This window comes from Pongo pygmaeus, chromosome 2 (genome assembly GCF_028885625.2).
Source record: "Pongo pygmaeus isolate AG05252 chromosome 2, NHGRI_mPonPyg2-v2.0_pri, whole genome shotgun sequence".
Lineage (NCBI taxonomy): Eukaryota > Metazoa > Chordata > Mammalia > Primates > Hominidae > Pongo > Pongo pygmaeus.
The window spans coordinates 137,043,096-137,064,162 of record NC_085930.1 but is presented as its reverse complement, the minus strand read 5'-3'; the positions used below and the strand labels follow the sequence as shown (position 1 = coordinate 137,064,162).

The window sequence follows — 21,067 nt, the reverse complement described above, 5'->3', positions numbered from 1 at the left end:
AAGGATCTTTAGTGTCAGAAGAGAGGAAAATATGGAAATGAAAGCTTTTGGCAGGTCTAACTTGCCACATTACTGCTCAGGAAAAAAGGCAATCAATTGCTACATATTTCTTGTTGTTGAGGATCATGATAAAATAAATATAATTTAAGCTGTAGGAGCACAATAGATTAAAATCAACCCCTTAGATTGACTCAGGAAGCAAATGAGTAGCCAGTGTGGACTAGTACATTGATATAATCTGCTATTTCCTTAAAGCATTTTGGTCATCTACTTTCTGTTCTACTTAGCATTTATGTTAAGCATATGAACAGCAGTTGAATATGAAGGCTGAGGTTGAACTGCATCTTTGGAGAAATAGAGGAAATAACATGTGATTGAGGTTTGGGAAATGAAAATTGTCATAATACATTAAGGAAGAAAATAATCTGAAGGCCAAGTACTCACTGAATCAGAAAAAAAGTTGGAGAGTCCTAATATTGGAGTCTGTGAACTGGAAACTAGATATAAATTCATAACCTATGAGGGTATAAATGATGGCAAGAAGTCAGTAAACTGAGTCAGTGTTATTTCGAGAGACTGAAGGAAGTTTCTTATGGAACAGGGAGTCTGAATAGTTCAAGTTCTGGGCATTAAATTGATGATGCAAATAGAAGACAGTTTGGTGAAGAGTGACAATGATTAAAATCTGAGATGGATTGAAATATGAAGAAAATTTAAAAGAGATAAAGCCTGTATTGCTGGCATGATAGAATGAGATTTTAAAGGTATCTACTTTAAATATTATGAGCAGGTTACTCACCAGAATCCAACCATTTGCATATAGATAAAATAAATTGGCATAAGCATTATGGAGCTATTTAGAATGGGCATTTTATTAATGTCTTGCCTATCTTTTATTGCCCTGCTCTGAAATGTAATCTGAGGGAACCATTAGACAATATTTGCTGAGGAATGACTATGATATTTTGGCTCTTTTTCTAACTCCAACTTCTATGAATTTCACAATGCCATGAAAACACTTCAGCAAGAATTTTGGCAAAATATTTACAATTTCTTCAATAATATTGCTTGTGGAATATGAGGAATGGACAGCAACCACTTAGTGATTGCAGAGAGACAAGCAGGAATGAGGAAAAACAATTACTTACTATGCTATTTGTGATGAAAAAATCTGAGTTTAGCTTATTAAAAAGCCTGTTGGGAGCCAAACATCGCACATGTCAGAGGAACATGCTGCTTCCCTTCACCATGTCTGAGATATGGTACCTACAGTTGGGCTGTTTGTGGGATGAAGAAGTGCTGCTATAACATCAGCAGGCGTGTGACCAGAGGCTTGTGGGAGACAAGCACTTATGGGAATAAAAAGGAACCTGGCACAGGCCTTGGGCCTCTGGCATCATTAGTTACAGGTCTGCCAAGATGCTTTGGGAAACATTTTAATTTAAATGCCAAGTCTATTTCAACGAAGCTCCCTGGTATGACCTGTTGGGAGTCCAGAGTGAGATGGATAGGTGCTCACTTTGGAGGGCACTGGTGAATCAGCTGGTGCTTCTATAAAAAGCATACTGGGGGTTAAACCTCACTAAGTCCCTACTCAGCCCAGGAAAATCATAGTGAGAGCCACGGGATCTATGGCTGTCATAGCATTTTACTAGTGACTCGTAAATGCAGGAAAGATTAGATACCAACACACAAAAGGCAGAGACACCTCTGGGTGTTTATTCAAAATATCAAAATTAGAGAACTTGAAGAATAAAGACCCCAGTATTCTTTCTTCCTCCCCCGAAGCATACTCACAGGCTACTATGACTATAAATTTAATAAAGCAGAGTTAAGAGCCTGATTTGAATTATTTCAATATTTTTTCCTCCAAAACTATCGCAAGACAGAAAAAATAAACATTTTGAAACACAACTAGAAAAAAGAAAGAAAAGAGGTGAGACTGACTAAAACACTAAGCATTGTCCTTCGATGTAAAACTATATCTGTTAGTGTGTAGGCCCAGGTTGGAAAGAGACGTACAAAAACACGAATTCAGAGGATCTGAAGAATTAAAACGCCCCCAAGAATAACATGAAAGTATTTGATGTTGCTTCAGGGGCAAGGGCGAGTATGTATATGTACGTAAAGCCCATTTCCTCAGAGGCTCCTTGGCAGTCTGTTACAACACCACGCTAATGAAAGCCAGGTCTTTAAGTTCACCCCCGCTCCGGACTATTAGTTTCTCCTTCGCGCCCTGCGGGGACTGCATTCCTGGAAATGAAAGCACACGAGTTGGGGAAGGGCTGGGGTGCTAGAGAGGGTAGGAGGCTGGAGCCCACGGAGCCTGGGATGGAGAGGTGGGTGGGCCCAGGCATGGGGCGTGGGGTGACGCGGGGGTGGTGGTGGAAGGTCTGGGGTCTCACCTTTCGGAGTTTTGGGTCTTGTCTGGCTCCAGGGAGGGAGATCCAGGGGAGATATTTGCGAGCGGAAGCCACACGATCAGCGTGGACTTTTAGGACAGTCACTCCGCCTTAAGTGGGTGCGGGAGAACCAGAAGAGGGACTGGCTGTAGCGCTGCAAGTGGGATCCTGTCCCAAAAGATGAGCCTGACCTAGGCTGGGCCCCGCAGGCCGGCAGGGCCAGCCGGCATCCCAGGTAGGGGAATCGGGAAGGTCTAGTGATAAATCTCTGTGTGGAGACTCAGAGGGCACGAAATAGGCTCTGCTGATGTCTTTTGCCCCTCATAGCCTGCCAGCCACCCCAGCCCTCACCCCTGCCTCAGCATCCTTCCAACTAGTTGAATCAATCAGGAGCCCAAGGGTACGGAATTGGTCCCAGTGTATTAAATGGGTCCGACCCACTGGGGAAGTCAGAGAGGAGCGTCCCGAACTGGGTGGGAAGGAAACGAGTTCCGTGCGCGGGGCTGGGGCAAGAGTGAGGCGCAGCGGCCGAGATCCTGAGCCCCGGGACCCTTGTTCCGGGCCCCGAGGCCTGCGCGGTAGTTGCCCCTCGAGGTTCCGGGCGGGTGACTGACAGTTGCCGCAGCTCTGGGGAGGCAAAGGATAGGCAATGATTTGGGGCTCCCGTCCACTCGGCTTTGAGGTCCCCGCGGCCCGATGACCTGGCCTCGGTGACAGCAGCCGCGACGGCAGCAATCTCGACAGGGAGCTGGGCGGCTCGCGGTGGGTCGGGGGCGACCGAGGAGGGACCACGCGGCCTGTAGGGGGCAGCGCCGAGCTCGGGAGGAGACAGCAGCCGGCGGGTGGGGTGGGTCTGGGCTGCCCCCTCCGGGAGCTGCCCCGGGGCTGCACAGCGATTGTCATACCCGGCCGCCCCTGCCCTCCGTGCGTTTCCTCTCGGCGCCGCGGACTTTAACGGGGCTCTGAGGGGACGTGACAGAGCTCGGCACGCGGCGGCCTCTGGGGAGTTAGGGTCCGGAGAGACCCGCGCGTCGCCCCCCGCCCGCCCGGGGCCGGGAGATCCTCGGGAGCCGCCTCCGCGTGTCCAGACAGTGTCGGGGCGGCCGCCACTTCCCCTCGCCCTTCGCCGGAGGTGGGCGCCTTTTCCTGCGTGGCGGGTGCTCCGACCCCAGTTGCTCTGAGCCGCGGGGGAGCGCGCCCCGAGCCCCTGACGTGGGCGCCCCGTTACCTCGGGGTGGGTGCCTGGGGCCCCTGAGGTGGGCGCGGGTTGCCCCGGGGTGGGCGCCCGGCCCGCGCGGGTTATTTTTGGCGCCCGCAGAGGCGCGTGTGTTGGGGCGTGTTTTCCTTCCCCAGGTGCCGAGAGCCGGGGCTCCGCCGGCGCCCGAGCTGACTCGTCTCTCTCTTCTCTCCCCTGCAGGAATCTTCCGATAATTCTGCCGCCGCGACTTTAACCGTGCGCAAGGCGACAGCTCGAAACAAACATCACATCTAAATTAAAAAAAAAAAAAAAAAAAAAAGCGGAAGAAGCGGCCGAGGCGGCGGCGGCGGGAGGAGGAGAGGAGGAGGGGCCGCGCGCGGCGGCCCGAGGCGGCGGCGGGGACGCGGGGACGCGAGGACGCGGCTTTGTGCAGGCGGGTCGCGGGGCGCCCATGGCGGAGTGCGGCCGGGGGGGCGCCGCCGGCGGGGCCCTGCCCACCTCCCCGGGCCCGGCCCTCGGCGCCAAGGGCGCCCTGAAAGCCGGAGTAGGGGAAGGCGGTGGCGGGGGAGGTCGCCTCGGCCACGGGCGGGGGCGCTATGACAGCGGCGGGGTTTCCAACGGAGACTGCAGCCTCGGCGTGTCCGGGGACGAAGCCCGGGCTAGCCCTACCAGGGGACCCCGCGGCGTTGCGCTCGCCCCGACCCCCAGCGCGGTCGTCTGTACCCTCCCCCGGGAGAGCAAGCCGGGCGGCCTGCCCCGCCGGAGCAGCATCATCAAGGTAGGTGGGAGAAGGGCGCTCATCGCCCACCCTCAGCCGTCCTTGGGGTCTATTTTCTCCCTGGGAGAGTGGTGGTGGAAGGAGGAAGCCCACTGCTAACAGGAACCACTGAAGCATGGGTGCTTGGGGTGGTTGAGCGGGGATTGGATGCAAATGGCATGTGGAAAGAATGGAGAGGTGATCCCTAATGTGCAGGGGGAGCTGTGCTCAGACATCCTCAGTTGAACTTGGGGCTGTCACCTCTTCCAGGATTGGTCTGGCAATAGGGCCTTGTACCTGCCTGGGTAGGGCATACTCTTATGTGTAGCCTAGTCTGGTTAACAGACTCCCTGTAAGATTTCTATTGTATCTTAAACACAGATAGGGATTATGTGAAATGTGAGAACATTTTCTTAAAAATCCCAGGCGGCGAACACAGGGTGAACAGAGATTATTTAATAGGTTTCTTCTGATCTGTATATAGTTAGTTGGGTCTTACAAATGTTTACACCTCGTGGGTGCAAAATCTCCTAATATCCGGTCACTCAGTTAACAAAGAAAGATAGAGTAGGTTTCCGAACATAAATGCAGATTTCCGCTTTCTTAGGCTCAAAAACTCTTAGACATTACAGTTCCACACGATTTAATCTTTTTCCTTGCTGCAGTAGGCAGGCCTCGAGTTCTGTGGAAGTTCTTTTGGGCAGTTTGCTTGGTTTTGCTTGCACAGTGTTAGCGGAAGAAAGCCAGCGATTGTTTTGAGCATTTTTAACTCAAGAAGTGATATTAGGAACTCCCGAGTTTGTGTTAGTTTCATTCTAATGTTACATTTTGGTCCGCAATGTAAAAATATTTCTCGTGACATGAAGTTCAAAAAAAAAATAGTTGATGAGCTAAGAAGAGCAGAGCCTTAGGCAAGACCAGCTCATTCGGCTCGCTCAAGTTTGGAGCAAATGAAAACATTGCTTTCTGAAAATCAAGGAGTTATCAGGACAGGGAGCAGCAAAGCAAATTGACAGGCTGCACCCACCCTTCCTGTGGCTGATAACTGGTGGGAGAGAGGGCAGAACGTGCCACAGTGAAGAGAGCTGGCAGTGGTGGTATCTGAAATTTTAATGGACCTACAGAAATCTTCCAAGTACTGTGAAAATGTCTGATGGTGTTATCAACTTATGCAGTAATCTAGTGAAATATACCATCTTGCTACTTTATGTAAGAGGCAATTGTGAAACTGCATTTCCCTTTGTCATCTGTTTGCACAGTTTATGTCTGGGCAGGGACATAATTTGAAGGGTTTGGAGATCAAGTGTATTAACTACCTGCAACACACACTTAGAGATAAACTAAGGAAAGTAAAGTGTCTTTTTGCCGCATACATAGCTTTTAGTGACTTACATTTTCTTTTACTCTGTAGCTTATGTTTCCATGGAAGTTGCTTTCAACTGTGCATGATAATCAATCCTATTGACAGAGTTATGTGACATTTCTGTTTTTATTTGTCATACAATATTTGTGGTGATTTGCATTGTGGTGTTTATAAAATTTGAGGTGAAAATTCCAAAGAAGATACCAGCCTACCTAATTTTAACCCCTTTCTTTTAATTGTTTTGAATACTTGTTTTTGCATTAAAAAATCAAACTTTATTAGTGTCCATAGTGAGATTCATAGTGTAACTTACTGAATTACAAAAACATTTGTTTTAATTTTACATTAATGGGCGATAAGCAAGAAGGATGATTTGTTAGTATTTCTGATATATGGAATTGGGAACTTGTCAATAGATACCATTTCTTCATTGAAGGCTCTAGAAGCACATGGGGGAAATGATTAATTGTTCAAAAATCACTGATTTTAGAAATGATATTGATACTTATTTCAAATTCTGAAACTTTTAAGGATATTTCGTCATTTTTCTTCTTTGTAAAGAAGGCATTTGGCTTCTTGTTCACCAGTGTAACCCTAGATATAAAGTGACAGGAATGTAGTAGCAGCTCAATAAATTGCTTATTGAATGAATGGAGAAAGTACATTTTCTCCATTTTGAGTTCTGTTTTCTCTGAGTTCTGTTAATTTATAAAAGAATTGGTTGTGGATTTACCAGTCCCATATTTTGTTCATTGTATTGTACCTCCAAAGAAGGCTTGACATACTCTTTTTCTTGCCTCTGTTTTCACTTTGCATTTTCTTAAAACTTTCGAAAATTATGGAAGTAGTGTTGAAAGTTGATCAAGACTGGGTTATAGGAAAGAGAGGATGCTATATTTAAATAGGTAACTACTTGGTATATTTCCCCTTGAATTGGTGCCTTGAAGCATCAAGATTTTTGGAATGTATTGTATTTTCTAAAGATAACTTCCAGCATCAGGACAATATCCTAATAAAAAACAAAGTCTTTAACATCAAATTTCATAAAGCAACAAATACTGCACAATTTTGTCATGTGAATGGCAGAAATTATGTTTAACTTTTGTTTAAAAAAAAAAGAGAATAAAAACTAAAGCAGAAGCCCATGTGAAAAAGCAATAGTGACATCTTTCCTTGGTTTCCTTATTTTTTTTAATATAAGGGATGAATGCAGTCAGGTGGTCTCTGAGTAGAGGCAGGAGTAGATTAGTAAGCAAGGTGATAATTGGGGACTTGAGGGAATAGCAGGGAGTGAATGCTGCCTGGGGAACTGAGGCCAGTATTTATGGGGTTGTATTAGTTGAAATGTTGGGCTTCTGAACTGTGCCTCTCTCCTAGCTTCCATCTTCATTACAGTCTTGACAGCCCTCTTTGATGGAGATCCTTAAATCAGAGGGAGAAATAATGGCCTAAATGTGCTATAAGGTGGGCAAAGAAAGGGGGACTATTGCTAAAGTGCAGGGCATATGCAGAAATACACTGTAGGCTGACCCGAGTCTTATTCCTCATTTAAAATAATTTATTTGGTACTCCATCTGTTTTGTAAATGTGGTGTTGAGTAAGAAATTGTTGTAAAACAATATTTTCTGCCAAAATAGATGCACAGATCTATACTAAAAGAGCTCTTTGGTTATGTTAACAGTGTTGATTAAATTCAGAGTGAGCAGCCTTGTAGAACCTTTTACAAATACCTTGAGATGATAAATAAATCATGGAAATCATCACCAGACTTTTCTACTTTTCCTTAGCTTATTGAAAATAACAGTAGACTTTTGAGATTATTTACAAAGGCCCATTACTGGATTTTAGAGAAGAAGCCGTTATGTTTGTCATCTTAAGTAATCTAGTAAATGAAAACATCACTTTCATTTTCTCTTTCCATAATTCATTTCATCACTCTATTCAATATAATCTATGCTTTATTTTGAAACAGTTAATTTGGTTAATTGTTCAGATGGCATACATTATTTGCAAATAGCTCAATCTTTTAATTCAAGAGCTTGGTCTAAAAATATGAAGTAGCATTTTAGGCCTTAGATTTCTGTTTAAGTTTAGAAAGAAATGAAGTTAAAATGTCTATTGCTGTGGATGATTTATTTAGTCAGAACTAGTTAAATACTTTGGTTGATACTTTAAAAAATGAGGTATGATTTACATACAGTAAAATTCACACTGGTTTTTGTCGAGTTCTGTGAACTTTGACCAATACATTCAGTCATATAATCACCACCATCATGAAGATACAGAGCACTAACATCACCTCAAAAAAATCCCCCAGGTCTCTGTGGTCTTCTGCTCCCCTCATCCCCAGACAATGGCAATCTTTGGTTCTTTTTTAATCAGTAGGAAATTCGGCCATTACCTTATCTTGGTATTTAGAAGTAATAACAGTAGCCAACAGTTATTAAACACGCACTACATGCAAAACACGTGAGAAGTGCTTACCGTAATTCTCTGACTTGGTCCTGTGCTAACCACAGAGACAGGAGGAAATCAGAGTTCAGAGAGGTTGACCCTGTGCCCCAGGTGCTGGAGCTACTTGTATCCCGCTTGGGTATATGGCTGCACTCCATTGCTTCCCCACGTTACAGTGGCAGTTTGAATTTTTTGTGTAGTTAAGGCAGCATCAGTGGTTTCGGACATTGGATTTGATTGTCCTCTTTAAATGTAGGAGATATCGGAAGAAGGAAAAGAATCTCTGTTTCTGCTGGTGGAAGAAGTTGGCAGATAATATAGCCAGGAGGCTTAGTCACCTGTTGTGGCTGCTTGACCAGGGCTTGCAGCTTCACAGGGACCAATGATCTGACCTTGCCCAAGGTGGCAGCCCTTATTTTTCTTAATATCATTATTGCCATTGTCATAGTATCATGTTGTGTAGGAGAAACACTTTTACTGTCTTTATACTACTATGTTCACATATGTCTTGACACTGAGCTCTCCAACATGGGCAACAAGCAGCCTTTTCACATCTATTATACACATTTAAATGAAATAAAACTTTTGTATGTGTCTTGGCCCATGGTTTAAATAAACTAGGCTCCTTGCAGGCAGAAGTTGGACTGTATTTACCAGTTTTGCACAGGTAACAAACACTCAGTAACCATTTTTTAATTGGATCTTAAAAATAATATCTGCATTTGACTTTAGACATTTTTTTTTTTGAATGGGGGGAAACAAAGATACCGCATGCCCAGCAAACCTGTGGGCACATAAATAATTAAACAGACAGTAGCTGGATAACAAAGTGAATTTGTCTGGATAGATAGGGAACCTGGATCATTTAGGTCAGAAAAATCTAATGGCCAATCATCAACTCCCCACTTTACTTTTGTGCTAATATATTTTAGACCACACAGGATAACTGTTGAAAGGCCAAAGCATGGTTGCTTGTTTTAGCCTGCTCGAAGAGCTTTTGTCACGATTCAGTTTAGGTTTTCAAAAGCAGAGTATATTAATTTTCATGCCCTAAAATCTACTTGCTCCCTTTTGCTTTCCTCCTCCTCCATTTTCCAGCCTCCCCTAAATGGTTGTATTTGATTTGCATTGTTTTTCATCAAATCCAAATAGGCAACTGACAGGAAATTATTTTATTAATTGCTGATATTGGCCACTTAAGTTATTTTCTTAGAATGCTCTATCCCAGAATCTGTTCACTTCCTTTTGTAGTTCTTTGTGCTCTGCAAGGAGCCTAAACTAGAATGTTATTTACTTTTTTTTATGCTTAAGTTACCCAGGCTTCAATATTCAACAAAATAGGGCAACATTATTTACAGCCTAAATGCAGATATAAATGAAGTATGAACATTTATAGTTTTTCTTCAGACTTTATACTTATGTGTTCAAGAATAGATGCTTTCTTCCTTCTTAATACTAAGTTTTGGATGCCAGTTATTTACTTATCTACCAGACTTCTGGATTACTTTAACTTCTTTTCTGTTCTATATTGGTGGGATTCAAATATTTTTACCAGTGGGCCACAGGATCTGCGACTGTTATGTTTGTAAGCTGCCTGCTCAGCTTTTTTCTACTGATAAGAGTGGTGAATTGAGAGGGTTGTGCTTAGCATAAGTGTCGTTTGTGACTCAAACTGAAGTCAGAGCCGCTAGAGCCAGCCACTATTCTTTGTATCAGAGTAATTCCATAGCTTTAGGGTGCCCAAAGTATATAACTCATTGCATTGCGCTTCAGCAACAATTATGTGAATGGTCCAGCCTTCTGGCAGGACACTTGACACCCGCCCATTCCAGAATGGCAAACCAGAGCAGGTTGTTAGGCCCTCTTACCACTAGCACTTGGTCCCATGGCAGGGGTAATTAGGTGAAACGTGTTTTAGCTAGTAATCTCACCTGGGCTGCATCCTGTGGTCGAGGGCTGCCCCCAGGCCACATGTTGCATATCTGGATCATTCAGGAGGCAAAATTGTGGTGGGAACAATAGAAAGTATGTAGTTAGGGGCTTGGATTAGATCCTGGCTTCCCTGGTTCCTTTCTTTATGGCCTTGGGCAAGATACTGAAGTCTGTATGTCTAGTTACTCCATCTCTAAAACAGGTAGAATAAAACCTCCTCTCATAGCATTGTTGTGAAGATTAAAGGAGATGATGTGTGAGCAGTGTGTGGCACCTAATAAGCATTAGTGTGTTTTTCTGATTTTTAGTTGAGCAGACTCCTTTAGAGAGGTGAGCAGACTAACATGGCCATGCTCGTTTTGAAAGTTTTGTCTTTTGAAATATGCAGAATGTGCCTAGGGAAATTTCTCAGACATGTTCCATAAATGCTCTCAATAATTGTTTTGGTGTCTTTCTAAATCTGATACCTCAGTACAACTGCACACACATGTAAATAGCCCCAATTATGGGATCAAAGGGTATTGAACATACAATTTCATTGTGCCAAGCACCCACATGTCTTGCTTTGCCCAGGACAATCCAGGTTTACATCTTTTGCTGTGACAAGATTATTAATAGTGCCTCGTTTAACTCTCAAAGGCATCTCAGCTTGGACGATAAATAATATGGTCATCTTACTTGTAATCTTCTTTTCACAAACTGCCTTACAACCTATGCTAGAGCCCCATGAGATTCCCCTCTGTGCCTAAACTTAGCCTTTATGGTGACGCCTCTGTTTCCTCAGGTTTCCTTCTCTCTTAGTCATCTTTAAGGTTTTCCTCAGTTAACCACTTCCCAGTTAGAATGAATTATTTCTCCGCCTTCCAGCCACCACTCTCCCTGTATCTCCATGCAGTCCTTCTGCCTCTTAGGCAACTACATCTTTTTCATCCTGAATTTATGAAAACACCTAGTTTAATGTCTTGTGAAAAGTATGTGTTTAAGTATATATTTGTTGAATAAATGTGTGAATGGATAAATAAGGGGACAAGAATGAGTCTTAGGAGTGGGATGAAGATTTTAGACTTAACTCCAACTGGTTTTGATTGGAATATAAAACTCCATGGGATGTGTGCTTCAAAGAAGAAATTTATTCATGTACTTAATTGTGAAAACAAAGGAAATACCTTCATTTAAAGTTGGATCTAGGAATTTGGTTGATTCTGTAAGTGTTCTGTAAGATGTTAATATAAATGATTGCTCCCTTTTGTGCCCTGAAATAAGAATAGGCCTTTGAAATTTTCTTTTGATTTATATTCTGCTGTCACAGTTTAAAAAGGATGGCAAGAGAGCATTGTTGTTTGCTAAGGGATTTAATCTCTTTTCTGGTATTTGGTTTCTTTAAGTGATATCTGTAGTTTTTGCTCAGTTTTTGTTTATTTTTGAGGAACTGAATTACTTAAACTTCTATTGTCATTAATATTTGCTAGTCACATGGTATTCATTGGAAGTGCTATAAAATTAATAATTAAAAATAAAATATATAAGGAATCTGGATAGAGTTGTAAGAGTGTGATCTCTAATCCCTCAGCATGTTTTGTCATGTAATGGTAGAAATTCTGCCCTTTGTTGCAGTGCAAGGATTGGATGAAGAAGAGATACTAGGAGATGCTTTGTATGCATCATCTCATGCAAGTCTCACCAGAACCTGCAAAGAAACATTATCATTCCCCTTACAGACAAGGAAACCCATTCTACAAGGTTTGGGAATTTCCAAGTAAGGTTAGAGAGCCTGTAAGAGGCAAAGCCAGCATTCTGACCAGGTTTGACTGTCCATGTTTTGAACTGCTCCATCACCCTCTCCCACTCCATCCTCCGGATGACTTTGATTTTTTCTTCCTTCTCCTACTTGCCCAAGCCATTCTGACTTCTTGATCTTAGCAGTTTCTACCAGTACTAAAATAGACAACTAATTTTTAATGAGAAAAGTTTGGCTTTTTGTGGCTGAATCTTATGATGAAACCAATGTCTACCTAACCAACATGAAGCCATAACCATAGTCCTGCCCATCGTGCCTCAAGTTTCTGTCTGATCTACAAACCAGGACCTTGTCCTTTTCCTCTCTGCTCTCCTTTGATGGATTAGAAATTCTTTTAGGGGGGTTAGTTTCCATTTTTATTTCTTTTTTAACAAAAAGTTGATTTATAGTTCTATGCATTTTTAGGGTCCTGGAAGGTAAAGCAGGTAACAATTAGTAACAGTTTGTTTTTTTAGGTGGGCTTCTTATGGTATCTATTCCTATTATTGTTTTGGAATTGTCAACTAATTATAGAATTTTAGAATACAATAATACAACACATTACTGTGTAGTCAATATTCAGTATATTTTTGGAGTGTGCTAAATGTACTGATTTGGATATTGCAGATATTAACATCCCAGAAACCAAGCAGCTGGGTTTAAAAGTGATTAATTATGGAGATTCATGAGATTTTCACAGCGGAAAGAGATTATGTAAAATTCTTTTGTAGTTAGAGATACACAAGGCCATACTGATTAGTACATTTAGCTCCTAGCTATGGTTGAATTCATTTATTTGCATATTAGCATAACAGAATGGGAAAAAATTGTTATGTAATACTGCAGTATGTGAGTATTAATAGAACAAGATGTGGTCTTCTAGATAAAAAAATAGCTATTTTTTGTGAATTTGTTTTTTGCTATAGATAGCTGCATGTGTACACATGCTATACTTGTGTATGCATATACCCTGAAGACTGTTTATAAATCGTAAAGATTAAGAGCAAACCAAATAATGTAGTGCTAGGTTGACACAAATCCTGTGTCTCTCTCTCAGAGACTGATGGACTGATGGGTAGCAGGTGTATGCTTTTTAAATTGAAAATGCCTAGGAAGGGGTAGGCTGTTCCCTATGAGCATTGCTGATGAAGCCTCTGTTGTTTTTGACCAATTAGTGTGGTCACAGAGGGTTAAGTGACCTCATTTGCAGCTACCATCAGAATTACGAGCCATATGACTCTCTCTCCATATGGTTTCCTGCTACCTTTTATTTTTTATTCTAAACTCTGATATTCTGTAGGCATAGTAAATGTATTTTTTCAAGTTATTTATATGGTTTAATGTTTATTATTGAATAAAGGATATTGCTTAGATTTTTATTTCTATCAATCCATGCTAATATCTTATATTAAATGCCAATATAATTATTCAGATGTTTTCATATTGAAGCTAATAAAATTCCTGTTGAAATACTGGTTTTGAGAATGTCTTCATCTGTGGAGTATTTGATGATTTGTTGAAAGAGATCTGTATGCTCTTCCAAAGCTTTCCCTGGTTTATGTATATTTCCAGAAATAATTTTCTATACATTAAAAATAATATTAGCAGTAGAATTACTATATTATAGGACAGACACGTGTATATTCAGCTTTAGTAGATACTATTAAGTGATTTTCCTAACTGGTCCAGCCAATTTACATACCTACCAGGTTATATGAATGCTAGGTGCTCTAAATGCACACATTTGGTATTATCACTGTTTCTTTGTCTTTTTGCTTTTTGATTGTAACTAGTATGACGGTTATGTAATGGTACTTTACTGTGGCTTTTTGGCTGAATTTCTCTAATGGCTAATGATGTTGAGCATCTTTTCATATGTTTCTTGGCCATTTGGATATTCTCTTGTGAAAATGCTTGTTCAAGTCTTTTGCCCATTTAAAAAGTCAGGTTGTTTTTATTTTTAAAAAAATGGTATGTAGGACTTAATTTACATTTTCTGAATATGTCTTTTGTGATATATATATATATTCAAGTTGTTTATATGGTTTAATGTTTATTATTGAAGAAAATAAAGGATATTGCTTAGATTTTTATTTCTATCAATCCGTGCTAATAACTTATATTAAATGCCAATGTAATTATTCAGATGATATATATGTTTTGTGATATATCACAAAAGACATTTTTAACATATATAGATATGTTGAAACGTGTGTCTATATAGATATAGATATATGTTGAAAATGTCTTCTAGTATGTGACTTGCTTTTTCACTGTCTTAAAGGGTATATTTTAATGAAAATTCTTAATTTTAGAGAAGTTCAGTTTATCAGTATTTTTCTTTATGGTTATTATTTTTGAGTCCTGTTTCAGAAATGTTTACTTAGCCTAATTCTATGAAGATAGTCATTTATTTAACCACTAGAGCCTTATTGTTCTATTTTTCATGTTTAGATCTGGATTTTATTTTGTGTGTGTGGTGTGAGGTACGGTTAAAGATTTTCTTTCCATATAAATATCCAATTAATTCAGCACCATTTATTTGAAAATAGAATCTCTTTCCCACTGCACTGCATTGGTCTTCAATCCTAGATCAAGTGGCCAGTTATGTGTCTGTTTTTGGAGTCTATTTTGTTATATACATATAAAGTCCTTATGTACTTACCACACTGTCTTTCTGGCTAGGTATATACCTAACAGAAGTTACTCCATATGTATATTGAAAGACATTTCCAAGAGTCCTTAAAGCAGCATTAATTCTAACAGTCCCAAATTGGAAGCAACAACTCAAATGCCTATCTTATAAAATAGCGTATCATACAGTGGAATCCTATGAGGAAAAGGAAGAAAGAACAGTAACAGCAGATGACTGCCCCATGCACTGCTTGAGTCTCCCAAGCATAATGTTAATGAAAATAAACCAGCCACAAAATAATACATATTTTTTATTATAATTATATAAAGTTCAAAAGCAGCTAAACTCATTTGGAGTGGTAGAAGTTATAATAGTGGTTACACTTGGTGATAATAATTGAGGGGGGAAACAAGGGACCTACTGGGTGCCGGTGATGTTTGGTTTCTGCATCTGGTTGGTGATTCCAAATGTGGGTTCACTTTGTAAAAATCCATTAGGTTTTACCCTTAGGATTTTTTTTCTGGAAGTCTATCATACTGCGGCAAATTAAGTTTATTCAAACAATTGTGAACATTAATCAAACTCAGATACCAATTGGTTACTTCCTCCTGCACTATTTAGGGCCGTGCCTTTTATAGTTTTTTGCTGTCTGTGGATCAGCATGTGAAACCTTTCTGCTGCTGTGGACACTTGTACGTAGTGAGACCTGCTAAAGCCCTGAACTGGTTGATGGCCTGGAGAGGGGTTGGGTGGAGAGAGGGGCAGTTTGCTGGAAGAGCCTGAGGACTGGATCTTCCTTGGAATATACTGAAAGCACAAAAGGAGCTGGGCCCGGGTGGAAAGTTGACACATTAGTGAAGAGTGTGTTGGTCACTGCAGTCGTCTTACACTGCAGTCGTGATTGCTTGGAGTTTTTATGATTTGTTTAGTGTAGTTTTGAGCTTCAGGTGCACTGGAAAGTTTTAATATTTGAAAATGTGCTGCTCATAATAAAACTTTGAGAACCACTCATTTGTGGAGCACCTGCTCTTCACATAACAGTTTTCTAGATAGAGCTTTTTGGTCTCAAAAGCAGTTAACAGACCAAAACCAGTTATCCAGATATATGGACAAAATGGAGAGTTGTTTGATCACCACTAAGTAATAGCATACCTAGGATCTCAGGTGGTCGGTCAACAGAGAGTTTTAGCTCTACTGAACACTTATTCTGCCTAACCTAAATATTCTTTTGGGTAGGAAAGGACGAAGGGAAAATAATCTTCAGATGGGTCATTTTAAGACACATTGGAATTACCTGGATTCTAAAACATACTAATGTGAAGACCCCACCTGGCTGCAATTGAATCAGAACCTCTGGGGGTTTCCTAAAGTGCCCTGGGAGATTTTAAAGTATAGCCAGGGTTAACAACAACTGTGAAACCTTTCTTATACGTTGGGTTCTCGACTTCCCTGTGTAGCTCTATTAGATATGAGAGAACAAACAGCTCCTGGAATCCTGCAGATGATAGTTGGTGAGCATGTGGCTGGTGGGGTGTAGGGGGCAGGATTAAACCTTAACTTGCCTCAATGGAGTTTTTCTTTAAGAGAGTCGAGCTGCCCTTTTTTGGAGGGGATATAAAATGTCAATGAAGGGGAATAATTCCTTACTAAAATTTGGAGAAATAGATTTTATATGTGAAAATGACAGTCTGCCCTATGTGTCTTTTTTTGATCTAGGTAAAGGTAAAAATTATGTCAATTACAAAAAAAAAGGCCCTGGGTTGGTTATTTGGAGCCTTAATCCCCCTTGATTAATCATTACTGTGCAGCTCCTAGTCCCTGTAGTTCCTGGCGAGTCCCTGGGCTCTTGTCCATCCCTCACAAGAGAAACTATATCGGTGTACCCATGGCATTCTGCAGCATGAAGGAGGAGCCTCCCTAGGAGAAATTGTCTTTAGAAAGAATTAGTTTGACAGAGGCACAAGCACTATTTCTAGAGAGAAGTGATTGGATGTTTCACTTTGCTAAATTAGTGTAGTAAAAACGCTGTTTACTCACAGAAGATTATAAATCGGCACTTGCCAGACAGGTGTCTGTTTGTAAGGGTGATTTATGCGGGTAGGATGTGAATCATCTGGTGATGCTCCAGTGCTCCTCCTGAGGGTGGGCTGACAGCCTGGGTTGGCACGTCATGACCTTTGCGTGAACGTGTACTTTCTGAATGCTAGAGCATTTTCCTCTTGCCATGCCGACCTTTGCCTTAAGGAGGAATGAACATTGAACTCCTGAGGCATCTATAAAACATATTTTATTGGCTGCAAAGCAGGAACATGAAGATTTCAGTCGTTACTTGTTTGTAACCTTAGTTATACAGTGTGTACTCATTTTCTCCTCAAGCGGACTGCACAAGTTATTAGAGGTTGTCATTCCCATTTATTTTTTTGGGTCATTTTTTTTTCTCTTCCACATTGACAAGGATGAATCTTCTAGCCAAGAAGCTTGTGCACCTCACTTGTCTTGAGTAGGCACCAAGGAAGAGTAGTGACCTGCGGGGAAGGCCAAGTCCTTGGAGACCCCTGTTTAGAGGCTGGAGAGGCACCAACAGTTTGGCAGCAGCAAAGTTTTCTCAAGCTGTCCCTATCTTGATTGTGACACAATTGTTAACACATATACCTTTGAAAGGCCGTTTTATTTACGTATTCTAAATGGGAGGCATAGTAGAAATGAACTTTAATATTCTTTGGGGAGAGAAAATCTACAGCCTTTTTTTTTTGGAACATTCAGTACTCAGTAATATTTACCAAGTGAAGAATAAGAGAGGTTTCCTTTCCTACAGCATAATTAGCCGGATCTTCTTACCTGTCTTCATTGTTAGGAAAAAAAGTATTGTTGAAAAAGACTTTAAAATAGTTAAATAGCCCTTTTGTCCTAAAGAATAGCTGCCGGGTATGAATGCTACCCGGAGGGGTCTGGAAGCAAGAGAGTGAAATAGTGCGAGAGAAACAGGCACATAGCCACATAGCAAGTGTTCTACTGGGCTCCTTACTGGGAAGTTGGTGAGATGTGTGGCCTCTGTGGCAGTGGCCCTGACCTGTCCTCATCATTACTGGTTGCCAGACAGTAAAGTAAGACAAGGTGGAGGATGGCTTAGAAGATACCACCAAAATAACAGGGCTTGATAAAGCTGTCCCCAGATACAGTTTGGCAACTCTCAGGGCCATCACTCCTGGGAACAACAGGGACCACGGGATCTATTAATTATGTTCCAAAATAGCACTTAAAACCTTTCCACACCAGGTCACACATGGAAAATGATATAATTGTCTAGATAACATGAGGAGATTGCTTGGGGCCGGAGGCCCCAACCAGCTGTGGCAGGGGTTGAAGGGTGGAGGGGGAGGGGGTTGCGGGGACCCATGCCTTGGCAGGCCATTTGGCAGTAATACTTGGCAGTAACCACTAGTGCTGTGCTGGGGCGTGCTTGTCAGGAGGTTGTGCTTCAAAAGGTGGTAGAGAGAAGAACGGATGAACAAGGAGAGGTACAGTAAGCTGCAGAGTGCTGTGTATCTGTCACTATCGAGGGGATGCCCTTCGCACCATGATTCCAGTGGCTAACTCACTTTAGTGGTGAGTTGAATCTTGGCCTCAAGGCATGTCATGGAGCGGTGGCCACTGTGGAAACAACACCAGTAGACAGGTTAGCCTGTATATGGATGGAGCGTCTCAGCAGGGAGAGGAACAATTGAGCATCTACCTTCACAAGAGGGCTGCTTTCCTACATAGAAAGGACTGTTAGTCCAGCCTTAGGCTTTTCTGCTGTATCTAAACAGAGCAGACCATTGGGGTCATGTTTGAAAACAGCAACAACAGAGTATCAAGTAGGTACAGAGGCTGAATTCCCTGAACTTCTGTGCAGAAGTTCACACCAGAGACCTGGACACTAGTTGGGGAGCTGGCCTGTGGAGACCAAGAGCTGCAAGTTGAGAGTCATGAGTTCTGATTCGGGTCTGCACCTCTGCTTAGTTGAAGTGTTAAATGTGTCAAGAAGACTGTGTTTTCTCCTCTTTTTTCTGTAAAAAGTGTGTGAAGTCTTGTCTGCTTGATTTCTTGTATGTCTTTTCGGGACCAGGGCAAGTACTTTTCGCATGACTGACATGGTAAGTAAAACCTGTATGGATCTTGGGAAGAGCTCTTGGTCTGAATGATTCAGTTTTTGCTGTTTTACTGCGGATTTGATTATTTATGTGAGAAAGATCTGTGCTGTTCCTGAAAATTTGCTAATAAATCCATTAAAATATCCCCCCCCGTCAAAACACCCTAACAAGAAACTCTATCCTATTTTATAGGGCACGTTTACTTTTTCCCATCTCTTATTTGAAATGTTGTTTTCAACATTCCCTGCTTTGCTTTTTTGAATATCATGTTTTAGTTTTTTATTTTTATTTTGGTTCACTCTGGCTTTGGTTTAATTACCCCTTTAAATGAAAACATGTAACTGCAGGTGCAGTCCATCATTTGTATTAGTTTTCAGCACTCTGAACTTGGGTGGGTTGGGCACGATTGTTTTAGTTGCTACCAGGATAAGACTGTTGAGATCTTAATCTCAGAGTCTTGAAGAATTCTGTTACTGAGGTAGCAGCGACTGTGTTACTAAAGAAAATAACCTTCATTTTTTCTTCTTGACAGAGGTAAAAATTCAGAGAAGAATTTAAGAAGTCAGGGCAATAAGATTAATTTAAACAGTTATTTCCGTATGTTTAGTATTGTCACTAGACTTAAAAAGACAATAAAAATTTTAACTGATAAAATTACAAATCATCCTTGTTTTCCTCATAGAGCATATCAAATTCAGAAGAAAGAAGATATAAACTTTATATCTAGCATGTATTTTGACTTTTAAGAAAATCAGTTAAACTCTATATCTCACCGTATTTTCTCTACAGTATATTGAAATAAAGCTATATGTTGATTTGCTCATTTCATTAGGATTATTATCCTAATGTTTTAAAAGATTTTTAAAGCTCCTGAAGCAAGATGTTATAAAAATGCAAAAAACTTCATAACCAAAAAAGTCTGGGAAAGTTAATTTGTATGCTAATAACACCTCATATTTGCATAGCTCTTTTATCCCTACAGGCCACCTTTAACATCAACTCAGTGGTCTCTCACAGTGCTCCTGTTTGGTGGACATCATCAGTGGCCTCCATTTTACAGGTGAAAAAGTTGAGGCCCATATAAAATACATGTGGTCACACTAGACTTTGGCAAGGTTGGGCTTTGGACTCAGATCTGCTGGTTACTCTCCACGCCACTTGGGTACCTTCTCACATTTTATATGTGTAAATTGGGATGGTAGCAATTCATTTCTCTCTCACTTCAAAAATAGAAACTCAGTATCATCAAAAGATAATCTTGGGGTGGCACTGTTTGAGGTGGTGAATTGTTTGCTAGTTGAGAAACCAAAGAGTTGTTTTTCTTCTGTGAAAGGAACTGAAGTTTAACGCCTTGATCGTGTGTTGCTGGCCCACTGTTACTTAGAAAAATTAACTGCTCCACTGCTTATTTTGATAAGGCAGAGCATCTGTTTGTCCTTGAAGTTTCAAAAAATTATATTTATGCACTAAATTTATTTGGCAAGTCAGACCTGTTTGTTCCAATAAAGCAACAGTATCTCCCCTGGACATTCTGGAAGCCACCTGTTGCTTTCAAGAGTTACATGGAAGGGGCTGCTCCTGAGATATTAAAGACTCTTCAGAATGTGGAGGCCACATACTGGAGCCATGTGACCCACTGGGGAGCTGGTGCTGATGAGGTCAAGGTCCCAGGCTGTCCTCCTCTGTGCAGGGAGCTTTGCAGAGAGCAAGACTCCACTCCATAGTCCAAGTCTGCATCCTCGACTTGGGCAGTGCCCACACAAATTGGCAACTGTTGGCAAGGGCATCTATGTATGTCCATCCTGTCACCACCCCCTCACCATCCTTAGCATATAGTCTTACCACTTGTGTCTTAGAGAAACCCTTTAGCCTTTGTCTTGAGACCTGTACACTGGTCCTCCTCTGTTAATTAACAGGCAGGGAGCTGCCTCTCCTCCCAGTTGTCCCTGCACTCTGGATCGCATCCTCTCCCTCCTGTGTCTTTAACTTTTCTGTCTGTGCCGTGTTTCCCCCATCAGCCTGTAAGCATTCTCACGTTCTAAAAAACAAGAAAGGTAGCAGTAGCCTCTCTCCACCCTTCTCAGCTCTCTCCTCAGCTACCTCCTAAACTTTCTTCTCCCTGTTTTCAGCTGTATCTAAAGAGTGTCTTTGATCTCCTGCATTTGCTTTCCTTCCATTCACCCCTCCACCCTGCCCCGCTTGTGAAGATCATCAGGGCTGTCTGTGCCACACAGTGAATAGGCCTCCTTCTCTCATTCCATGCCTCATTCTGGACAACTGTTCCATAGCCATAGCTGCAGTTACCCATGGATTCACTGGTGACTCTCACATTGATGTTTCCAGCTCAGATTTGCCCTCTGAGCCCAGACACTGCTGTCTGCTCAGCATCCCCTCTAGCATGCACCCAGCCGTCTTA

The 21,067-nt window shown here is 41.6% G+C and overlaps 1 protein-coding gene across 4 annotated transcripts in view; it reads left to right on the top strand.

Moving 5' to 3' along the window:
- The first annotated feature begins 3,316 nt into the window (after positions 1-3,316).
- Positions 3,317-21,067, top strand: part of PLCL2 (phospholipase C like 2) — a 201,585-nt gene continuing 183,834 nt past the window's right edge. For 3 of the 4 annotated variants that reach the window (XR_010125759.1, XM_054480690.1, XM_063662163.1), the window contains exons 1-2: positions 3,317-3,534; positions 3,820-4,378. Coding sequence is in view for 3 of the 4 variants with exons in the window: in XM_054480690.1 (XP_054336665.1) it covers positions 4,052-4,378 (327 nt within the window). In the remaining variant the exon portion in view is untranslated. The other variant, XM_054480691.2, reaches the window with a different exon arrangement.